Here is a 24116-nt window from a genome sequence, read left to right on the forward strand (position 1 = left end):
TATAGATTGTATTTTTGTTTTTATAAAAGTTGTAAGGTTTTGGATTTATTTTTTTAATAAATTTTTTGTTCAACTATTTTATATTTTTATTGATTTTAGCTAGGAACTGTTAAAGCTGTTATTGATTGATTGGATTCTTGATTGCATTAACGGATGTGCGATTGGTATCATTAACGGATGTGTAATTGGTATCTTAACTGTTCGCGATTAATGCGTGATTGGGGTTATTAACCAATAAACTTAGATTTAATTTGTGCATAGTTTTGAAAAGTATTAAGTTAATTTTTCCTGATTTATTGATAATAAATTTTACTTAAATATAAGAAATTAGAAATAAAGCTTGCCACGCTATTTTTTTATTTTTTTAATTTATATATATAAATTACATTTACAAGATTTTTTAGTTATTCCAATTTTCGTATATTTAAAAAAATATATATTTTATAAATATAGAAAATGTACATAAGGTGAAATATCATATAAAAATAAAGTTAGACTATTTAATTTTACCACCACTGATTGTCAAAAACTATCATTGTTAATTTATTGGTCGCTCACTGCTTTTTTAAGGGGGGTTCAAGTTTAATTATCTAGTGTTTTTCTCCCTTAAATCGTTTTCTACCTAAAGGCCTGTATGAGTGGTATATCGTCATTATTTCAGTCGCCTAAATATTTTTAATTAATGGTTTTGAATTAATGGTAAAAAGGTATTATTTACAGACGTCTCTTAAATGACAATCGCCTATAATTTAAATCAGAAAATGTTTTTTCATTTGTTTCATTGTGATGTAAAAGAAAAATCAGTATAGTTTTTCTGTTTTAGTTTTCCCAAAACAAAAAAAATAACGCGTTATTTTTTTTATGATAAAAATTTTAATCAAAAAAACTTTTTAAGCACCGCATAACGCCTTATTATTTTATAATAAGGCGTTATGCGTTATGCAGTGCTTAAAAAGTTTTTTTGATTAAAAGTACTTAACTAAAATTTTTGATCTAAGTTCACATACTTGATTTTTCAAAAAATCTTTTTCTATTTGATTGTTTTTATTTTTGTTTGTCTGGTTTTATTTTATTATTTCTGTTTAAAGGAAGTGAATTAGCTCAAAAATGGCTTCCGAAATAAAAATTTTGAAAGATTTTTTCCAAACAAAAATTTCCATATATTTAAACGTAAATATGATCTTCTGTGACTGTCAGATATAATCCTTATGGTTCTTCTCCTTCGAATGTTTCTAAAAAGTTTTTTCACGGTCTTACTGATCAGTTTGATTCCAAACTTTTAATTTCAGGTTTTAAAATTAAAAGACTTAAAATAATATGAACTGTTACAACTTTTTCTTAATTGATGTTTATATATTTTGTTTCCCTGACTTTAAAAATGAAAATCCTGGGTTTTAAACTTTTTCTTATTTAAATTTTACTAGTTATAAAACTGACCATGGTTATATTTTTATGTTCATCAGTCTAAAGTCTAAAATACGTAAATCTAATGTGAAACTTTCTTTCATAAACAATATTAAGTTTCATTTGTATATTTCACATTTAAAAATGGGACAATTACCTGTCTTATTGAGTTCATATAAATGTTTATTGCTATTAGGGGCTGTGCTCACATTTTACCGTTAAATCTTACAATACGCTTACGTCTGATTAAATATAAAGCAACATTTTTTTGATTCAATCAGCTTTTTAATCTTGTTTTTCGTTTTTCCTAAACAAAATCAATCAAATGCAAATCTGGTAATGGTGGAAAGTAGGTTTTTCAAGATATAAAACTAGTTAAAAAACTTGTTCACGGTTTTTTGAATAATCAAAGCCTCTCTCTAAGGGAACGCACAATAATATGAGGATTTTCTCATTGTTTCGTAGTAAAAGTTTAATATAAACATGTTTTTCAAGCTTTCAAATCACAAAAACTGCCTGACTGTTCTGAAGTTCAAAAAATATAACAAGAACCCACTGAAAAATACTGTATGACAACTATATTTCTAAAAATTACTAAATAATGATAAAATGATATATGATAAAACTTATATGAAGTATGATCATCAGCAAATTCCTGGTGCTTTTGATGAAGTAAAACAACCTTTATTATTGCTTACTTCTATATAATAATCTTTTACAAAATTACATTAACATGACTATAGTTTTCTTAAGATCTCTATCGCGGAGCACATTCTTACATCTTTCCTTTCTTCTTTAAATGAAATGTTTTACTATTTAAGTTCGGGAATGTTTTAATATTTCCTCCATAATTCCATAGAACGTCTTTCTCTGTTTGGATTTGTTTTCGGATTCTGTTCTTGATAATGGCTTTGTTGCATCGGCATAGTAGTTTTTATTTCCTTCTCTGGTGAAACTGATTCGTTCTGAGAGTACTCCTCGTTTCCCTCATCTTTAATTGGTGTCGGATTGAATTGTATATCCATTGGTATTTTCTTCATGAGTGAAGCATTCCGAGTTTTTTGCGAGTTATCAACGGGAGATTTGGCAGTAATCATTGTATCGTTCTTTCCCATAATTGTGTAGGGTTTAAACTCAAACGGTGCCGTAGTTTTGTTATATCTTTTTTGTTTTATCAGTACTGTATCTCCATTGTTTAAATTTGGATTTTTTGCGAGGTATTTTGGATCGTGGTTTTTCTTTCTCTATAACTTAGCATTTTCTTGTCACTTTTTGGCTTAATCATTCATATTTGTATTAAACCTTGTCTGAAATGAGGGTATTGTGAAATCTGTAAGGCGATTGAACATGAGCCCAAATAGTGGTATCCGAGTTGTGCAATGGGGAGTGGTACGGTAGGAGAACAGGAAGTTGTCTAACTGCTTTTTCCAGTCTCTTCGTTCAATGTGTGCTGCTTGTATTATTTTCATCAGTTGTTTCATGAATGATTTGGCTTGTGAGTTAGCTTGCCGCCAAAGCGGCGTGATTCGTTTATGTTCAATATTCAGTTTGTTAAAAAACATCTTTATTTTGAATGATGTAAAAGGTGGTCCATTATCACTGATATTTTTTTTCGGTATTCCATATACTGCGATCGTTTTCTGTAGAAAATCAATAAGAAGGTCAGTGGAGGCATTATTTATAATATCGACAATCGGAAACTTTGATATTTGGTCTATGAGAACTACCAAATAATATCTGTTAGGTAAAGGACCAAGGTAATCTATGTTAAGTGTGTCCCAAACTTACAATGGTGTTGGTGTGATTAGTAGTTCGGCTGGTGGATTTTGTTTACCAAGTGCTTGACAAATTGCACATTGTTTTATATATTGTTTTACTTTAGTGTCTTGGCCAGAAAAGTACACTTTCTGTCTAAGTAGTACTTTGGTTTTCTCGAGTCTCATGTGACTATTATGCGCCAGTTGTATAACCGTAATCTCTAGTGATCGTGGAATTATAATTCGATTTGCTTTTAGGATAATGTCTGATGTTTGATTTACTATAAGTTCTTGACTAATCTTACGGTAAGCAAGTAACTCTTTTTGAAACTTTCTTATTTCTGGAGGACAATTCGGATGCGTTTGTTTATACCAGGTATTAGAGGCGACTAACTCTGTAAGTATTCGTAGAATAGGATCAGGTTTGGTTTCTCTTTGAGTATCTAGTAGTGAAAAGGCTTTAGTACATGCGTATTTAGTAGTAAAGCTGACATATTTTTCTAGCTTTTTGTTGTCACAAGGGTCAACCGGATGTCGACTTGGATAATCAGATATATTTTGTTTTCCTTGGACGTAGTGTAAATCAAAAGAATATCCCTGTAATCGTAAAATCATACGCTCAATACGAAGTGGTACTGTAGCATTTGGATTGTTTAAAACTATTACAATAGCTTCGTGATCGTTTTACATTTTAAAAGGGTGTCCAAACAGGTATGTCCTGTTGAATTCGCCGGCGTACACTATAGCTAAACATTCTCTTTCTAGCGTAGAGTAGCGTTGTTGTACAGGTGACAGCGCTTTTGAATTATAAGATATGAGTTTAAAGTCTTGTTTATTTGACGTGTTTTGTACAATGATTGCCAATATGCTTACAAGACTTGCATTGCTGAAGACTTTAGTTTCTTTGTTGGGATCAAAGTACCCAACGCATTAGTCTGATATCATAGCGTTTTTCAGTTTATCGAACGCACTCTGGCACTCAAAGTTCCAGTTCCATAATGAATCTTTATGAATGAGGTTTCGTAAAGGATAAGTAATTGTACTGTAGTATAGAATGAAACACTTAAAATAGTTCATAAGCCCGAGAAAGCATTGGAGAGCTTTTTCTGGTATAGGCATGTTTTTGATATTATCAAGTTTTTCAGGATCTGGTTGCATTCCTTCTTTTGAAAATATAAATCCAAAAGATTTGACTTTTTCTTTTCCAAATTAGCATTTTTCAAAGTTTAGACTTAAACCTCTCTGTTTGAATCTTTCTAATACTATGTATTAGAGTCGCAAAACGCGTTCTTCCAATAGCTTTGCTAGCGGCTCGCATGTTTACGCAAATACTTAGGTTACCGTCATTTTTTGGAACAATTACCATTGGACTTATCCAGGGTGTTGCTTCGTCCGTTACCGTTTCAATTGTTCCTTCTGCTTCAAGCTTTGTAAGTTCATCTTTAACTTTTTCTCTAAGTGCAAAAGGAATTCTCCTTTCATCATGGCAACAAGAAGAAGACAAAAATAGTTTTATTGCCATGCCCCTAAATATCCGTGCATAATATAGTCATCAAAAACTTGTCATAAAAAATTGACGATCATGTGTTTTTCTGAAGTTTGAGTTTAGTAAGTTTATTTTAGTTGACAGTTATGGTTTTGTATTTTTTGGAAATATATCTAAAAAATTAATATATGTGTAGTTGAAATGCCAAGTTCTCCTGATTTAGTATGTTATTTTAGAAAAAGATGAATCTTTTTGTAAAATAATATACTAAAACAGAAGAAATATTGCATAATTGACAAAAATTTTGAATAATTTTAATTTTTTAACATATAAATAAAATGGTTTAAAAAAATATTATCCATGAAAATATAAATTAAACAAAATGCAAGATTTAACTTTAAATTGATTTAAATACAAGTATTGCTTAGTATTATACGACGTCAAAACAATGTAAAAAGGTTTCATAATTTGAAAATGCGGCGATTTCTTTTATCACCAAACCGATTAGAATTACTTAATCAACAGCACCTATAACTAATTGCTATAAGTTATACGGTATTTTGTGTTTAATTCGATGAGATTTAAAATGCAAAATAACAATATTAACTTATTTTATAAATTGCTGCAAGCATGATATTGCAGTGATATAACAAAATATTCCAAAGTTTCCTTGTTGGAACTATAACTTCTCTCTTACTTAATTAGTAATAAAATCAAAGGGTTGTAGAAATAGTTCAAGCGCAATTTAAAAATACTTAGTAACAACCATTATACTTAAAAATAATACTTTGTTTAGTGACTTTTAATCAACAAATTAAGAGAACGTCATAACAGTTGAAGCTTTTATAAAATTTTTTGTTTGTAGACTTTCAGTTTGTCAGTACCCAGCTAGCACACTTACGTTGGGCCAACGTATGTAAAACCATCGCAAACGTCGGATGTTTTTTCCAATGCAAAACCAACGTTGGTCCAATGTTATTTGTTTAATGATGAAATTAATACCGACGGAACTAAAAACAACAACGTATTACCGACGGAACTAGTAACAACGTCTAACGTATGTAAAAACATCGCAAAAAGTTTATTGTTTTTGACGATGTAAACCCAGCGTAGATCTAATGTTATTTACCCGACGTTGTTTAGCCTGTATAAACCAACGCTGAATTAATTTATGTAAAAACGTCGTTAAAAGTTGATTGTTTTTACAATATAATCCCAACGTTGACCCATTGTATATAACCCAACGTTGATTCAATATGTATAAATCAACGTTGATCCAATGTATGTAAAAACTTTGCAAAAGTTTGATTTTTTTTACGATCTAAACCCAACGTTGATCCAATGTTATTACCCCGTCGTTGATTTAATGTGTATAAACCAACGTTGATTTATTGTATGTACATTTTTTTTTTTATTTTAATTTTATAAAAATTTTCTTTGTTAATTTTTGTAATTTTACTTTTTAATGTTATACCTTTGTTTTTTTATCTTAGTTTAAAGCTTATAGATACTGTATTTTTATTTATTTATTTATTAATTTAAAAATTTTTTTTTTTTAATTTTTTCAATATTTTTTATTTTCTAATATAATTCTTATAGTTTAAATTTCTGAAGTAATACTTTTGTTTTTTGTATTAGTTTTAAGTCCAGTCATCATGATTGTATGAAGAATAATTTTGGATTTGTGTATTGCTTTTAATATAATCCCTTGATTGTCCGACGGGTATCTTATTTGCTTTGTTTCTTATTATTTGTCTTTCGAATTTTCTCTGATCATATTCTGCTTTTTTGTATGCCTTAAATATTAATAGTTCATCTTCCAAGCATTTTGTTTTATCGAAGCCGTAGAATAAATTTAAGTTGTAAATATGCCTCCCAGTATAATCTAAGCAAAGATATTCTGAGGGAAGTTAGATTTTTTTTTCTGGATCTTCTACTTTTTTTTTTAGCGTTATGTTTGCTTCATTTACCATGTTGTCGTTGTGAGGTTCGATTTTGTTTTCAATATTATTATTGTTAAAACTTTGGCTTTCTTCCATGCGAGCTTCTGTTTCTTGTGTTTGAGAATTTATTTCAGGCGGGTTTTTGGTTTTTTATTTGGTTTTGCTTTATTTAAGTTATTGGTATTGTTGTTTATTATTTGGTTTTCAAGAGAGTTTTGACATATCACCATAGGGGCTTCTGATTCTTGTGGTTTAGAAAATTTAATTGTTGGTTCAGGTATTTCTTCCGATGTTTCTGGTTCATTAGTTTCCGTTCCATTTTTTCTAGGTTATTCGGTCACTTCTATAAAATTTTCTTTTGGTTTTAGGTTATCTTCTTTGTTTTGTCCGGTATAGATTATCCTGACGTTATATCCGCATAGTTTTAAAGATCTTGGTATTGGTTTAATTAATTGATTCATCATGGCAAATAGAATTCCTGTATAGTAGGATGTTCTGTTTTTAGGCGTTTTGCGATATACTGCTCTTGTGTGTATATGTTTCCCATATCCGAGTTGCTCACGAGCCACACCAAAAGGTAAATATTTTTTTCGAGAGGCAAACCCATTAACGATACTGCAACTCGTTTGCATAAGTTTCTAGTAGGAGTAGAATTATAAAAATAGTGGGTTACACCATTAATTAAAAGTCCATTTTCAAGGATCAAAGATTTCGACTTATCAGTTTTCATGACGAGTTCGATCATTGTCCCTTTACGAATAATTTGCAGGCCTTCCAGATCATGATCTAAATTGGCGTTTTCAAGAGCGATTAAAATATTAGGTTCAGTTATATCTTCTGTTATTTCACACAAAAGGGTTTTTTCAATGTGCTAAATTCATTAGACAATTTTGTGTTAAAATTAGTTGCTATAGCTTGAGCATAGCTTTTATTAGAGAGGTTTAAGTCTATTTTAATTTTCGATGTTTCCATATTATGAATAATTTATAGCGTGATCAGGGTTTGGCGATTAAATATTTTCCTTCAACGCTCGTTTTTCACACATACACAATCTTCTCTACTCAAAAGTTGTTTTGAAACAACTTAATGCCCTTACAAACTAAAGTTGCCTTACAGCAACCCAATGTAAGGAAATAGTTAAACACTCAAGACACATAAACCTATACTATTCAACGATGGCTTTACAGGCAACTTTAAAAAAACCCTACAAACTAAAGTCGCCTTACAGGCAACCCGTTGCAGGAAAACGGATAGAAAAAACACAGGGACTAAAAAGTTTCAGTATGTGTTTTTTTTCCGTTTCAGTATTTATTTTTGTATATACATACTTTTGAACAACATTGATTTTATACAGTGGATCAACGTTGCGTTTGCATCGAGAAAAGGCAGATATACAAATATATATTTGAATAATTTAACGGAAAAAAACACAAAAAACTAACAGTTCTATTTGTGTTAATAAGGTATGCTTCATAAAAATCCGTGTACTTAGTTGTGGTTACTGATTAGTGGTATATATTTTATTTTAATATGGCAATAAGTTATGCTGGTGCGTTGACCTCTGGTAAATCATCTGTGCTGACGAAAACCAATCTTGGAATTTTTGGATCGAAAGCCGAAGTCGATAACTCCAACGTTTTAGTGTGCCGTTACGGTGATTTGAATTGTAGTGTGAACGACTTTCTTTCTGCCTTGGCTGATAAAAAGTTACTTGGAAATGTTTGGGGTGTTACGAGACACTACGCCAACAAACTTTTTGAATTTGCAGTGGTAAACATCTCCTCTTTGTCATCTTTTCTCGACACTGAAATTGAAGTCAAAGGTTGCTCTTTAACTTTTCAGCAGAAGTTCATTCGAAAGGTGCACGTGCTGGTCCAAAATATCCCCATTGGCACGCTAAGAAATGGGTGTCAAAGCGCCATCGTCCTGCTTGGCAAGCACTTGGCTGTAGGAAGAGGGGAGTTCGACTCCTTTTATTTGCAAAAATGTAAGGCCCACGGTGAGGATATCTTCACTGGTAATGTGATTATTATTATCAGGAACTGGAAGAATCCCACCCAAAATCCTCTACCTCGATATCAAAACGTTGACGGACTCACCCTAAGGTATAAGCATCAAGGCCAGCCCGAATCCACTCCAAAATCATCAAACCCAACCATTGTACCCTCAGATCCAATAAAACCCACTATATCACAAGTCGACAGCGCAAGTATAGACATTGATGTTAACAGTGGCAGCGTTGACATCAGTGTCGACATGGAAACTAATAAAGAAGAGCATAGTGGAAAAAAACAGTCTTCGAAAACACGAAAATCCGCCCAGCCGACCAGAAAACGACTGGGAATTTCGGAATGTGAAACTCCAAAAAAGGTAACAAACACAGCAGAGAAAAAAGAACCCGCGTGTTTGGATGAAGTTTTGTTTTTGAAAGAAAAAGATGTTTTGACGTGTTTTGACGACGAAGCGGATTCTCTCGTAATCGATGAAGACTATGAAAGCCAACTGTGTGCGGAAAAGAAATCGTAAGATTTTTATTTCCTCTCATTTTTTTCGTTTCAATTTTCTTCTTTTAACTTTGTTCTCAAATCAGACTTTTATTTCGAACTTTTTCGCTCTAAATTTTTATTTTTATCTTTCTGCAAAAAAATCTTTTTTTTCGACTTTTTTCTGTTCTTTTTTTAATTTCTCATTAGTTATGCATGACACGTTTCTTAACGAGCGCTTAAGCTGTCCATGTTTGTATTGTTGTAGTTCGCGCTTTTGTGTAAAATTGTATGGTCCAGTGCGTCCATCTGTTTGTATTACGTCAGTTAAATGGAAAACTCGTGCATTAAGATTAAGACTTTTATGTTCGTTTTATTTGTGTCAGGTTGTAAAATTATTATATTTATGTTTAAGCGACACGAGTTTTCAAACTTAGAAAGCTGTTTCTCTCCGTCATGGCAATTAACATTTTAACATGCAACATAAACGGTCTAAACGACCAAACTAAACGCGACAATTTTTTTGGTTTTCTTAAAAAGTCCTCCTACGATCTCATCCTCCTTCAGGAAACAAAGTCCGGACCGTCCACTGTTAAGCAGTGGGGTGACGAATGGACTGGCGAGTCTATTTGGAACTCTGGTCCGAGCCATAGTTGTTGCGGGGTGGCTATTCTCTCTAAATCCAACATTTCGTTAACCGAACTAAAAAGGGACGCTAACGGTAGAATTTTAAACGCCATGATCAAAATTGACGAACACGAAATGCAGGTGCTGAATATTTACGCGCCCAATGTGCCGAGAGAAAGGCGCCATTTTTTTGGCGACCTTGACGAATTCTCGCAGGACACAGGACTACCCGTCCTGCTGGCCGGGGACTTCAACATGGTCGAAAGCCTGCCTCTTGACACAGAAGGAACAAACAACGCTAAATATCACACCTACGGCATTTCTGAACTCGGGGTCTTCCGAGGTAAGTATAACCTAGTAGATGTTTTTCGTTATAAGTTTCCCACCAAACGAGAATTCACATGGCGCAATCAGACGGTCAAATGTAGACTCGACAGAATCTACTGCCCTGATAAAGTCGCTAAAAAAACAACACGCTCCAAAATTCTCACCAACCCTTTTTCCGACCACGAGTTCGTGTCAACAACTGTCAACTTTAGTCAATTTAGGAGAGGACCACGTTACTGGAAATTAAATTGTTCTCTTTTGGAAATAGAGGTGCATAGGCAAAAAATTGAACTCTTAATTCAAGATTGGCAAACGAAAAAACGGTCCTACACGTCAATTTTAAAATGGTGGGACGACTGCAAACTTTTTGTAAGGGCTGAATTACAACACGTATCGATACAGGAAAGTGCGAAAAACAAAAAAAATATCAAAAGTATTGAAAACGAAATCCAACGGGAGCAACAAAACGCTAACCCGAATTTAGATAGCATCAAAGAAAAACGCGATGCTCTTTTCTTGCTCCAGTTTCCCGGAGCGTTTTTTCGCATGAAACAAAAACTAATCGAAGAAGGAGAAAAACCTTCCAAATTTTTGTATAATTGGGAAAAAACTCGACAGCGGAACAAGTCAATTACCGAAATTCGCAAGAATGACGGCACATTGACGAGTGAACCTGGCGAAATACTCAACTCCCTAGCAACTTATTATAAAAACATTTACACCAAAACAAATTTATGCAAAGACAGCCAAAACCGTGTCTTGTCACACATCACTAAACGTTTGAGTGATGATGAAAACGAATTTTTAAACACCCGCCTAACCGGCGCGGAACTAAAAGAGGCCCTTTTTAAATTTGAAAACGGAAAATCTCCGGGCTATGACGGATTTCCAGCTGAATTTTACAAAACTTTTTGGCACGTTTTAGAAAAAGATTTTGAAGAACTTGCTTACGAAATTCTTTTCGTAGAAAAAAACACGAGCCGCTCTATGAAAAAATCAATAATTTCACTTATTCCCAAACAAGGAGATCTTACTAAATGCAAAAATTGGAGGCCTATATCTTTAATCAACGCTGATTACAAAATAATCACAAAAGCGCTGGCCCTAAGACTTGCAAAAGTAATGGGGAAAATTATAGAACCAAATCAAACTTGCGGAATTCCAGGTAGAAACATTTTTTCAAATTTACACCTAATACGTGATCTTATAGATTACGCCGAATTTAAAAAACTACCTAGTTTCATTTTGACAATAGATCAAGAAAAGGCGTTTGACAAAGTCGATCGCGCGTTTCTGCTGCAGATTCTCCGAAAATTCAATCTCGGAGAAAATTTCGTATCGTTCATTAACACCTTGTATTCAGATGTTTCGGCAACTGTTCTGAATTGCGGCTTCCTGTCTACCTCCTTTCTTACGGAAAGGGGAGTCAGACAGGGAGACCCACTCTCTCTTTTGCTGTACGTTTTTGTTGCTGAAGCTTTGGTTTTGGTGATAAGAGCGGATAGCAGAATAGAGGGTTTTCCTCTGCCGGGAACACGGAAACCTCTAAAACTACAGCAGTACGCAGACGATTCGAACTTTTTTGCTAAGGACGTAAAATGTGTCCGCTATTTCTTTGAAAACCTAAAACTATTCGAAAAAGCAAGTGGTTCAGTGATCAACGCCTCAAAAACCAAGGGTCTCGCTCTTGGGGGTTTTGATCCCGAAATTTACACACAATTGGACGACATAGAGTGGAACAATGACACTGGTTTCAAAATTTTAGGTGTCACATTTTACACCAGACTGAGCGATACTACCAATTTCAACTGGCAAGTAGCTCTTAACAAAACAGAGAAAAAGCTCAAGTTTCTGGGACTGCGTACTTTGTCACTTAGGGGAAAGACTAATCTGATAAATACGCTAGCAATGTCAAAAGTGTGGTTTCTAGCAAACGTTTTGCCCACTCCCGAGTGGGTAATAGAGCGTTTGCATCGAGCCATTTTCGAAAATCTGTGGCAAAAGACCAATTTCAACCCGGTCAAACGAGAGACGCTTTTCTTACCCGTCAAAAGCGGGGGTCTCGGAATTTTATCACCGAAGGAGCAAAGTCTTGCGATCCGCCTCAAAACGCTCTTTCAAATAAAAGAACGCGAAGAGGACAAAACTCACGATTCTTACTACTTTTCAAAGTATTGGGTGGCAAGTTCACTTGTTAAATATACTAAGCAAAACGAAAGCTGGAATTTTTTAAGGCAAAACACGTTTCCAAAACACTGGGACAACAAAATGTCTCAGTACTACAAAAATACAATTGATATCTTAGATAAAAACGGGTCCCTCTTTAACATCCCCCTAAAATCAACAAAAAATTTTTACTTAGAAGTGGCAAAAAACAAAAAGACAGTCGTGCCAGCAGAACTTTTCTGGAACAGTTCAACGAAAACAACAATGCCGTGGACCCAAATTTGGAAAAGAAATTTCACCTCCCACGCATACGGACCGACTCAAAACATCCTCTTTCGATTTCTCCATAACAGCTTACCCTCTGCTGCCTTGCTTGCCAAAAGCACAAGGCAACAGATCGTTAAAAACAACAAATGTAAAACTTGCGGTAAAATTGAGGACAACCTGCACATCTTTGCCTACTGTCCTCCTTCTGTTACAATATGGGAATACTTTAAACATGTATATAACTCCTTGACATCCCAAAACAACTTTTCTCCAATAAATTGCATCTTCTCGATTGAGACTGCGAATTTATCGGAGAAAAACCCTACCTCGCAGCTGCTGTTGACAGTCACCCAAACCATTATGAGTGAAATATGGAACAGCAGATGCCACCATATGTATAAAAATTCAAATATTGACCCAACGGCAGTGATCAGGATAATTACCAGAAACATCAGGAATATTATTACTTTAAAATATAATTATCATGTCCGTAGAAACACCACGGACATTTTTTGTCAACTTTTTTGTATTAAAAACGTTTTTTGTGAAATAGAGAACGGGAACCTGAAACTAAACATATGAGCCAAACTAACACACTGGCTCGTAGATAGAACTAAATGTTTAGTTGAGTGTTCCCGTGTCCATTAAACATATAATTTTTTTTACAACAAAATTATTGTTATTTATGATTAAACAATCACTGCCAGCCCTTAGTTTATGATATATATTTTATTATTTGCATTTTTTTTCTGTAGATTTCGTAATGTGATGATTTGTGTAAAAGTCCTGTAATTTTTTTTAGTATTAATTGATAAAATCTTTCTTAACTAAATATACTTAAATAATCTTTACAAACTTCATTATCAACATTCTTCCATATTCTCGATTTCTTTCCGCACATAGGCTCAAAAAAACAAAAAACACAAAAAAATATAAAAATAAAAATACAAAAAAATAAAAAACTAAAAAACACAAAAAAATAAAAATACAAAAAACCAAACAAAAATTAAAAAATGTATATATATATAAACACGACTTTGTTTTTAAAATATTGGCATATTAACTAATCAACTTTTTAAAATAGATCAAAGCAAATTAAATGTAAAAAAGCCTGTTTTTTTCTTTTGCTTTCTTATAATATAAAAAAGAAATATAAAAGTGTATCATGAAAATATTTATAAACGGAAAAATATATAATGTTAAACGATTTATAAACTTATTGTAAATATGCGTATTTATTATGCAGAGATAGTAAAGAAAATTGTAAATATTTATTATTTTGTAATAAAAAAAAAAAAAAAAAAAAAAAAAAATTTATGTATTAAGTATTTGTGTTAATAAGGTATGCACCACATCTGTTTGGCTGAAGTTTATTTAGAGATCGTGAAAATTTATTAAGACACTGCTAGTTTTGCTTATTGTTGTCGTAATATGGCTAGTTACGCGAGTGTTACATCTTCGAAATCTAATCGACTTGAATGCATTTTAGACTTACATGTTTATATGGATCCGACCGAAAGCTTTAATAAAAAATATCAAGAAAACAGAGCTCAAGAAATTTACGAGAAAGTATCATTAATTATCGGGAAAAATAAAATCAATAGTTTAACTTACAACAAAAAAGGAAATTGGGTGATGGAACTAAAAAGAAAAGAAGACGCTATACATGTTAGCGAATCAACCATTCAATTATCTGGAAGTAACCAAAACATCAATCTAAAAATACGTTCTGACATAGGGCTACTAATTACGGTTAAATGCGACCCATTAGTCGAAGACCATGATATTCTTTCAGAATTGGATCCATTTATTAGGGAAGTATATTCAATAACACACACAACATATAAATTTGACCGTAATTTAAAAGACGGCCGACGACTATTTCGAGTTAATCCAAAAGTAAAATTAGAGGAGATCCCTCATACCATTGAAATTGGTGGAATCAAAATAGCTTTACACTATGCAGGTAAATCCTTTCTTTGTTCTACATGCCAGTATTCTCATCCGCCTCAACAACGGTGTATTGCTCGAAAACCTACGGAAAAACCAACTGCAGACACTATTCCAAATAAACACAATAATAAAGACAAAAACGAATCGAATGATTTCGTACCTAGTTATCAACTAGCTGAAAATAATAATGAATTGACATCAAAATTATCCGAAAGCAAAGTAACCAAAATTGCTCCTACTGAACCAGCATTTGAAACTGTGAAAAGTAAAAGTCAAAAAAAAGAGGAAAGAAAGATAAAGAAGACCATAAACGAACAAAATGAGTTTAGCGATATAGAATCAGATATGGAAGAAGGCGAAATACGGCAAAACGATAAAAACATTTATAAAAGAAATGCCCCACCACCGACTCCTCAAAAAATTGACCCGAAGAGATTACCAAGAAAAAAAGCGGTATGAGATATTTTTATACTATATTATTGTTATTGTTATTTTTTTCTCTAATTTATCTGGTTTAATCTTTTTATTTTATTTTTTACGAGAAAACTTTTTTGTAAATGTAAAACATCTGACATTCCATTCCTTTACGCATTTAATTACTCTTACTGTCATACCAATAATTATATCACCACAAACCACAAACATATCATAAAACGTAATAAAACAAAAATAGAAACCGTTAAAATATTCTCCGTAAATATTTGTGGACTTGCTGACATAAACAAGCAAAACATAATTATAGAAAAATTTAAAAAAATGAACTTTGATTTTTTCTTATTGCAAGAAACGCATCTTAATGCTCAAAACGCAGAAAATTTTATAAAACTTTGGAATAATCCTGGCTACTATTCTAACGGTACGTCACACACAGGAGGTACTATAACATTAATTAATAAAACAAAGCATAATCTAAAAATAATTGACCATTACGAAGACCACGAAAGTCACTTTAATTACATACTTGTAGGAAACGATTATCACAGTTTTTTAATAATAAATGTTTACGGAAAATCCGGTTCAAGTTATGCTGACCAAATCAAAAGGAAAAATTTATTTAAAAAAATAACAAAAACAATCAAAACAAAAATTTTAAATAATATGTCTATCATATTTGGAGGTGATTTTAATATGGTCCTAGATGATATTGATCGATATCCACAAATAAACAGAAAAAAATGTTTGTCAACAAATGATTTTAAAACTTTATTAAAAACTTTAAACATCGAAGACACTTGGCGTATTTTTAATCCACATGCCCAAGAATACACCTATAAATCAACAAACAACGTAACATTCTCTCGACTTGACCGGATATATATAAGTAAACACATGCGCCATTTTACCTCCATTAAACACGAACCAATGACATTTACTGATCATCACAATGCCGTATGTGCGGCGATTTCTATAAATAACATTGATATTGGAAAAGAAGTTTGGATTTTAAATAATAAAAATTTAAAAAAAGTAGAATACATTGAAAACATTTCCCAAATTATTAAATCACACGCCTCAATAATTGATCATTCCAAAAATAAAACTACTGACTGGGACCATCTAAAAGAACAAATAAAAATATTTTCACAAAAATTCAGCAAAACGGAAGCTAAAGTAACTCGAATTCAAGAATACAGACTAAAAAAACAATTAAAAAACTCGTTAAAAAAAGCCCATAACAACCCAAAAATGAAAAACTTGAGTGATGCATTAAAAACAAAACTTGAAATGTATGAAAAAAATAGAGCCAAAGGTGCTGAAATCCGAGCAAAGGTTAAATGGCGAACAGAGGGTGAAAAATCGAGCAAATTCTTCTTCCACCTGGAAAAATCAAAAGTTCCTAAACAAGTCATAACATTAATAAAAGACAAAGACGGAATTGAAAAAAGTAACACCAAAGACATCACTAAAGCTTTTGAACATTTCTACCAAAAACTATACAAAGACACTAAAAATGATATCACACTCCAAAAATTCATACTTGATAATTCGGATATTAAAAAAATATCTAAACAACAACAACGATCATTGGACGAACCAATAACATTATCTGAAGTCAAAAACGCATTAACGAATATGAAAAATAACAAATCACCCGGGAATGATGGTTTAACAGTCGAATTTTACAAATCAAACTTTGATACTATTGGTAAAATTTTAGTTAATATTCTAAATGATATCATAAAAAAACACGAGATGTCGGAAACACAAAAACAAGCCATCATAACATGTTTATTTAAAAAAGGCGAAAAAACTGACATTTCCAATTGGAGACCGATATCTCTATTAAACACAGATTACAAAATACTCACCAAAATCATAGCAAACCGACTAACAAAAATACTCCCAACAATCATACACGAAAACCAAACAGCAAGTGTTCCCCACAGAACGATATATCAAAATCTTGCATATACAAGAGACATAATTTATATAGCTAACAAAATTAATTTAGATGCCTCCATTGTGTCAATAGACCAAATAAAAGCGTTTGACCGTGTGGACAGGAATTTTTTATATGACTGCTTATTTAAATTTGGTTTTAGTGTTGTCTTTATCAATGTAATTAAAACATTATATTATGACATCAGTGCATATCTTAAAATAAACGGTTATTTATCAAACAAAATAAATATATACAGAGGAGTTAGGCAAGGATGTCCCCTTTCCATGATACTATATATAATTCAGGCAGAGGTTTTTGCAGGATTTATTAGGAGAAATCCAGAAATTAAAGGAATCACAATCGACAATAAAGAAACTAAACTGCAACAGTATGCGGATGACACTGTCTTTTTCCTATCGACTGACAACTCAATAATAGCTTTAGGCAACGCTCTAAACATATACAAACGAGGTACAGGAACAAAGTTGAACATTTCCAAATGCCAAGGTCTGTGGCTTGGACGAAACAGATCTATAATAAAAGACAGTTTTCTAAATTTCGTATGGCATGATACTACTCTTAAGAGTCTAGGTGTTAACTTCTCTAACTCTAATCAATATATCAACCGACAATGGAACGAAAGCATAGAAAAATTGGACAAAAAGATAGAAAAGTGGGAAAGATTTAAATTATCGATTAAAGGAAAAGCTCTAATAATCAACCAAACACTACTAAGTGGCCTATGGCATCTTGCTTTCACCCTACCTATACCATGTGACAAAACCATAAAACTATTAGAACGAAAAATCGACAACTTCCTTTGGAATAATAGCTCCATAAAAACACCTAAACAAATTTCCAAACTCCCTATCAATAAAGGCGGTTTAAACATTATCGACGTGAAAAAAAAACTGCAATCGATTCAACTAAGTTGGATTTCCAAATATTTTGATGACAGCAAACAGGGAGCGTGGAAAGATTCAGCCCTTCATATTTTTAATAATTACCGACATGCAAATCAAGGAAATCTTATATTTCTCACCACGCATTCTTCAAACTCATTAAAAACTCTACCCCCCTACTACCGTCAAACAATAAAAACGTGGAGTCATCTCTATAGAAAATTTAACAACCACAAAAATCTTACCATCGAGGAAATACTAAACCAACCCATATTCTACAATCCATATATAAGACACGAGCGTAAAATCCTTAAACCATCACCAGAATCCACAAACAACAGCATAATCAAGATAGGCGACATTTCAAAAGTATTTGCTAACGGCTTTCTAGAGAGTCAACTCCTCGGTATAAAGCAACACCTTCTAACAAAAATAATAAATTCACTCCCACCGAAATGGAAACACCTCATAAATTCTCAAAGCCAAAATTACGACCACAACAAAGCACTAACATCTATTTATCTAAAAAACTCACCCTCTCTCAAATTTATAAACCTCAAACCAAAAAATGTATACACTATCTCCAAAAATGATGCAGAAATAAACCTAACAGGAAAATTTTACAGATGGGCAGACTACTATAAACATAGCATGAGAAACATAACAACAAAAGACTGGTCCCAATTATTTAACTACATCCACAAAAGTAACATCAACAATAAAGCAGACGAAATTAAATACAAACTAATACACTTTGCAATTCCAACCAACTCGATTTTTAAAAAAAGAGGCTTTGTAACAGACGATCTCTGCCCTCAATGTATGAAAAAAACGGAAAACCTTCCCCATATGATGTTTAGATGTGAAAAAGCACAACCACTCATAAAATACACACTCGCTCTTATTCATAAAATCTATCCACATCATCCACCTCTTAGAAATACATTCAAAACTTTACTTTTTCCTTTAACACCTGTAAATAGTTTTTATATTGGAAATTTAATTCTTAACGAACTTTTATATAAATTATATTGTAATAGAATGAGGTCGTTCCATGAAAAGTCGATGTTTGCTAAAGTGAGTTTGTTAGAGGAATTCCAAAACAAAATCAAAAAGATTTTGTATGAAGAATTCGAAATTTCAAAAATATCAAACAGTAAAGAGTTTTTTCTTTTACAATGTGAAAAAATCTGGAGCGAAGATAACAAAATTAAAATAGATATAAACAACAATCTTTTTCTAAACTAAAACGCGCAGATTATTTTTGGAACTTTTTCGATTATTTTCGAATCTTGCTTTTTATGTTTTTCTTGTTGTTTTTTATTTTTTTGTTTGTTTTGTTTTTTGATTTTATTTCATTTTCGTTTCTTTTTTTTTGTGTATGTGAGGTCTTCATTATTTTATATTAAGTATTTAACTCTTGTGAGTTTTATATGTGACTTAGTAGTGGAACAGTGGACCGTCTTATAATTAATGCCATTGTATTCACTATTAATATCTCTACAAGGCATACGCCGGAGGAGAGAAATAAACAACAATATGATATAACGTATTAATCGTATGACGGAAAAAAACACATCAAAACTACTTCAGTATTTGTGTTAATAAGGCATGCACCACTAACCACGGAAAAAAACACATCTAAACTACTTCAGTACTTTTGTCAATAAGATATGCACCACATCGTGATGGCGAAAAGTTATGCCGGAGCACTTTCATCTTCAGTCACATCCAACACTCAAGCGAAAACTCTACTTGGAATTTTTAAATCTAATTCGTCCAACGACAGTGCAAATGTTTTGGTGTGCAGATATGGAGATTTGAATATCAGCGTGAACGACTTTTTATTTGCTTTGTCTGGCAAAAATCTGTTATCTAATGTCTGAGGAGTTACGAGGCATTACTCAAATAAACTTTTCGAGTTTGCGGTGATAAACAATTCGGCAGGCGAAGTGTTTCTGAACACCGAAATTGAAATCAAAGGCTGCGCACTTAGCTTTCAACAAAAGTTTGTACGTAAGGTACATGTACTCGTGCAAAATATCCCAATTGGTATTTTACGAAATGGGTGTGAAAGCGCATTCATCTTGCTTGGAAAGCACCTTGCGACAGGCAGAGGCGAGTTTGACTCTTTTTACCTGCAAAAGGTTAAAGTCCAAGGGGAAGACATTTACACAGGTAACGTAATTATTATTATAAAAAACTGGAAAAACCCATCTCAAAATCCACTGCCACGCTATCAAAACGTTGATGGGCTTACCCTCAGATACAAACATATCAGTCAACCAGAAATCAACGCTCAAAGAGCTGGCCCAACCATCTCACCCTCTGAACCCAAACATATCGAAACTGCAGAGGTCAACAATGAAGACAAGAAAAGTGAAGACAAAGATATTAAAAATTCAGACGATAACCTTTGCAGAGTTGACACCAATATTCATAATCCTGATCCTTAAAGCAATAAAGTTTCTTTAAAAATAAAAAATCTATCGAAGTCTGTCCAGTCAAATAGAAAAAGACTTGGACAATCGGAGGGAGAAACTCCCAAAAAAGTAACAAATATAAATGTTTTAGTAACTGACACAACGACCTTGGAAACACCAGAAGAGATCGACATGGTTGTACGTGAAGAAACAGACCAAAAATTTGATCAGGACGAGGGCGATTTGTTATTCATTGATGAGGACTATGAAAGCCAAACATGTGCGGAAAAGAAAACGTAAGTTTATTTCACTCTAAAATTTTTCGTTTTATCTTACTTTTTAGCTTTGTTCTCAAGTCAGACTATTATTTCGACTTTTTTTTGTTCTAAACTATTATTTCTTTTTCTTTCTACAAAAATTCTTTTTTTACGTTCTATTTTAAACTTCATTAATTATGCTTGTCACGTTTTTAAAAAAGCGCTTAAGCTGTCGCAATTCGTATTGTTGTAGTTCGCGCTTTTTTGTGGAATGTTATGGTCCAGTGAATCCTATTGTTCGTATTACGTCAGTTCAAACGAAAACTCGTGCTATAAGGTTACCCCTATAACATTTTCAGGTTACATTACGTATTGTAACGTAAACAAGATTCGTTACGTTACGTGCAAAATGTCCGTTATTTTTACGTAACCGAGACGAAAGATTTTACGTAACGAAACGTAAAATTGCAACGTAACAATTCGTGCAAAATGTCCGTTATTTTTACGTAACCGAGACGTAAGATTCTACGTAATGATACGTAACATTGTAACGTAACGTTACGTGCAAAAGTATAATTTTTACGTATCCGAGATGTAACGAATAGCGTATTAATACGTAACATTTTGACCTAATAAGACGTGATCATGAACACCTGCGGCGGCTTTCATATTGGCGATATTTAATTGTTATCTAGTATGCCAATAAAAAACTAATAATTGGCCTACATTAATGCTGCAATTTACTCTTAAAGCCTATTATAAAATAGCCTAATAATAGTATACCATCGTCCAGGGAGTAAGGAGTAGACTGATACATGTCACACAATGTATAATCACAGATAAACTTAAACAAAAACCTAAGTACTAATTATTTTTTTTTTTTTTTTTTTTTTTTTTTTTTAATTACAAAATAATAAATATTTACAATTTTCTTTACTATCTCTGCATAATAAATACGCATATTTACAATGATATTACAAAACGTTTAACATTATATATTTTTCCGTTTATAAATATTTTTATGATACACTTATTATATTTCTCTTTTATATTATAAGAAAGAAAAACGAAAAAAAACAGGCTTTTTACATTTAATTTGCTTTGATCTATTTTAAAAAGTTCATTAATTACTATGCCAATATTTTAAAAACAAAGTCGTGTTTATATATATATATATATATATATACATTTTTTAATTTTTGTTTGGTTTTTTGTATTTTTATTTTTTTGTGTTTTTAAGTTTTTTATTTTTTTGTATTTTTATTTTTATATTTTTTTGTGTTTTTTGTTTTTTTTGAGCCTATGTGCGGAAAGAAATCGAGAATATGGAAAAATGTTGATAATGAAGTTTGTAAAGATTATTTAAGTATATTTAGTTAAGAAAGATTTTATTAATTAATACTAAAAAAATTACAGGACTTTTACACAAATCATCACATTACGAAATTTACAGAAAAAAAATGCAAATAATAAAATATATCTGAAAAATAACTAAGGGCTGGCAGTGATTGTTTAATCATAAATAACAATAATTTTGTTGTAAAAAAATTATATGTTTAATGGACACGGGAACACTTAACTAAACATTTAGTTCTATCTACGAGCCAGTGTGTTAGTTTGGCTCATATGTTTAGTTTCAGGTTCCCGTTCTCTATTTCACAAAAAACGTTTTTAATACAAAAAAGTTGACAAAAAATGTCCGTGGTGTTTCTACGGACATGATAATTATATTTTAAAGTAATAATATTCCTGATGTTTCTGGTAATTATCCTGATCACTGCCGTTGGGTCAATATTTGAATTTTTATACATATGGTGGCATCTGCTGTTCCATATTTCACTCATAATGGTTTGAGTGACTGTCAACAGCAGCTGCGAGGTAGGGTTTTTCTCCGATAAATTCGCAGTCTCAATCGAGAAGATGCAATTTATTGGAGAAAAGTTGTTTTGGGATGTCAACGAGTTATATACATGTTTAAAGTATTCCCATATTGTAACAGAAGGAGGACAGTAGGCAAAGATGTGCAGGTTGTCCTCAATTTTACCGCAAGTTTTACATTTGTTGTTTTTGACGATCTGTTGCCTTGTGCTTTTGGCAAGCAAGGCAGCAGAGGGTAAGCTGTTATGGAGAAATCGAAAGAGGATGTTTTGAGTCGGTCCGTATGCGTGGGAGGTAAAATTTCTTTTCCAAATTTGGGTCCACGGCATTGTTGTTTTCGTTGAACTGTTCCAGAAAAGTTCTGCTGGCACGACTGTCTTTTTGTTTTTTGCCACTTCTAAGTAAAAATTTTTTGTTGATTTTAGGGGGATGTTAAAGAGGGACCCGTATTTATCTAAGATATCAATTGTATTTTTGTAGTACTGAGACATTTTGTTGTCCCAGTGTTTTGGAAACGTGTTTTGCCTTAAAAAATTCCAGCTTTCGTTTTGCTTAGTATATTTAACAAGTGAACTTGCCACCCAATACTTTGAAAAGTAGTAAGAATCGTGAGTTTTGTCCTCTTCGCGTTCTTTTATTTGAAAGAGCGTTTTGAGGCGGATCGCAAGACTTTGCTCCTTCGGTGATAAAATTCCGAGACCCCCGCTTTTGACGGGTAAGAAAAGCGTCTCTCGTTTGACCGGGTTGAAATTGGTCTTTTGCCACAGATTTTCGAAAATGGCTCGATGCAAACGCTCTATTACCCACTCGGGAGTGGGCAAAACGTTTGCTAGAAACCACACTTTTGACATTGCTAGCGTATTTATCAGATTAGTCTTTCCCCTAAGTGACAAAGTACGCAGTCCCAGAAACTTGAGCTTTTTCTCTGTTTTGTTAAGAGCTACTTGCCAGTTGAAATTGGTAGTATCGCTCAGTCTGGTGTAAAATGTGACACCTAAAATTTTGAAACCGGTGTCATTGTTCCACTCTATGTCGTCCAATTGTGTGTAAATTTCGGGATCAAAACCCCCAAGAGCGAGACCCTTGGTTTTTGAGGCGTTGATCACTGAACCACTTGCTTTTTTGAATAGTTTTAGGTTTTCAAAGAAATAGCGGACACATTTTACGTCCTTAGCAAAAAAGTTCGAATCGTCTGCGTACTGCTGTAGTTTTAGAGGTTTTCGTGTTCCCGGCAGAGGAAAACCCTCTATTCTGCTATCCGCACTGATCACCAAAGCCAAAGCTTCAGCAACAAAAACGTACAGCAAAAGAGAGAGTGGGTCTCCCTGTCTGACTCCCCTTTCCGTAAGAAAGGAGGTAGACAGGAAGCCGCAATTCAGAACAGTTGCCGAAACATCTGAATACAAGGTGTTAATGAACGATACGAAATTTTCTCCGAGATTGAATTTTCGGAGAATCTGCAGCAGAAACGCGCGATCGACTTTGTCAAACGCCTTTTCTTGATCTATTGTCAAAATGAAACTAGGTAGTTTTTTAAATTCGGCGTAATCTATAAGATCACGTATTAGGTGTAAATTTGAAAAAATGTTTCTACCTGGAATTCCGCAAGTTTGATTTGGTTCTATAATTTTCCCCATTACTTTTGCAAGTCTTAGGGCCAGCGCTTTTGTGATTATTTTGTAATCAGCGCCGATTAAAGATATAGGCCTCCAATTTTTGCATTTAGTAAGTTAAAAATTCAAATCGCAAAGTTGCAACTTCGCGAATCGAAACGTTGTTTTCGTGACAAATTTGTTATAAAAAAAAATTAGAACTAATTTTTTGTATATTGTTAAAAGTTTAAAAAAATACCAGTATGGT

The 24116-nt window shown here is 32.7% G+C and overlaps 2 protein-coding genes across 2 annotated transcripts in view; both read left to right on the plus strand.

The window, feature by feature from the left end:
- The window catches only part of LOC100203767 (pre-B-cell leukemia transcription factor 1), a 41720-nt gene extending 41307 nt beyond the window's left edge, over nt 1-413 (plus strand). The window contains exon 10 of the mRNA XM_065791579.1: nt 100-413. Within this exon, the coding sequence (XP_065647651.1) occupies nt 100-129 (30 nt within the window). The 3' untranslated portion in view covers nt 130-413. The remainder of the gene's footprint in view (nt 1-99) is intronic.
- A 7613-nt stretch (nt 414-8026) lies between these two features.
- LOC105848251 (melanopsin-B) overlaps nt 8027-24116 on the plus strand; it is a 34781-nt gene continuing 18691 nt past the window's right edge. Inside the window, exon 1 of the mRNA XM_065791580.1 lies at nt 8027-8053. The gene's annotated coding sequence lies outside the window, so the exon portion shown is untranslated. The remainder of the gene's footprint in view (nt 8054-24116) is intronic.

Source organism: Hydra vulgaris, chromosome 02 (genome assembly GCF_038396675.1).
Source record: "Hydra vulgaris chromosome 02, alternate assembly HydraT2T_AEP".
Taxonomy (NCBI): Eukaryota; Metazoa; Cnidaria; class Hydrozoa; order Anthoathecata; family Hydridae; genus Hydra; species Hydra vulgaris.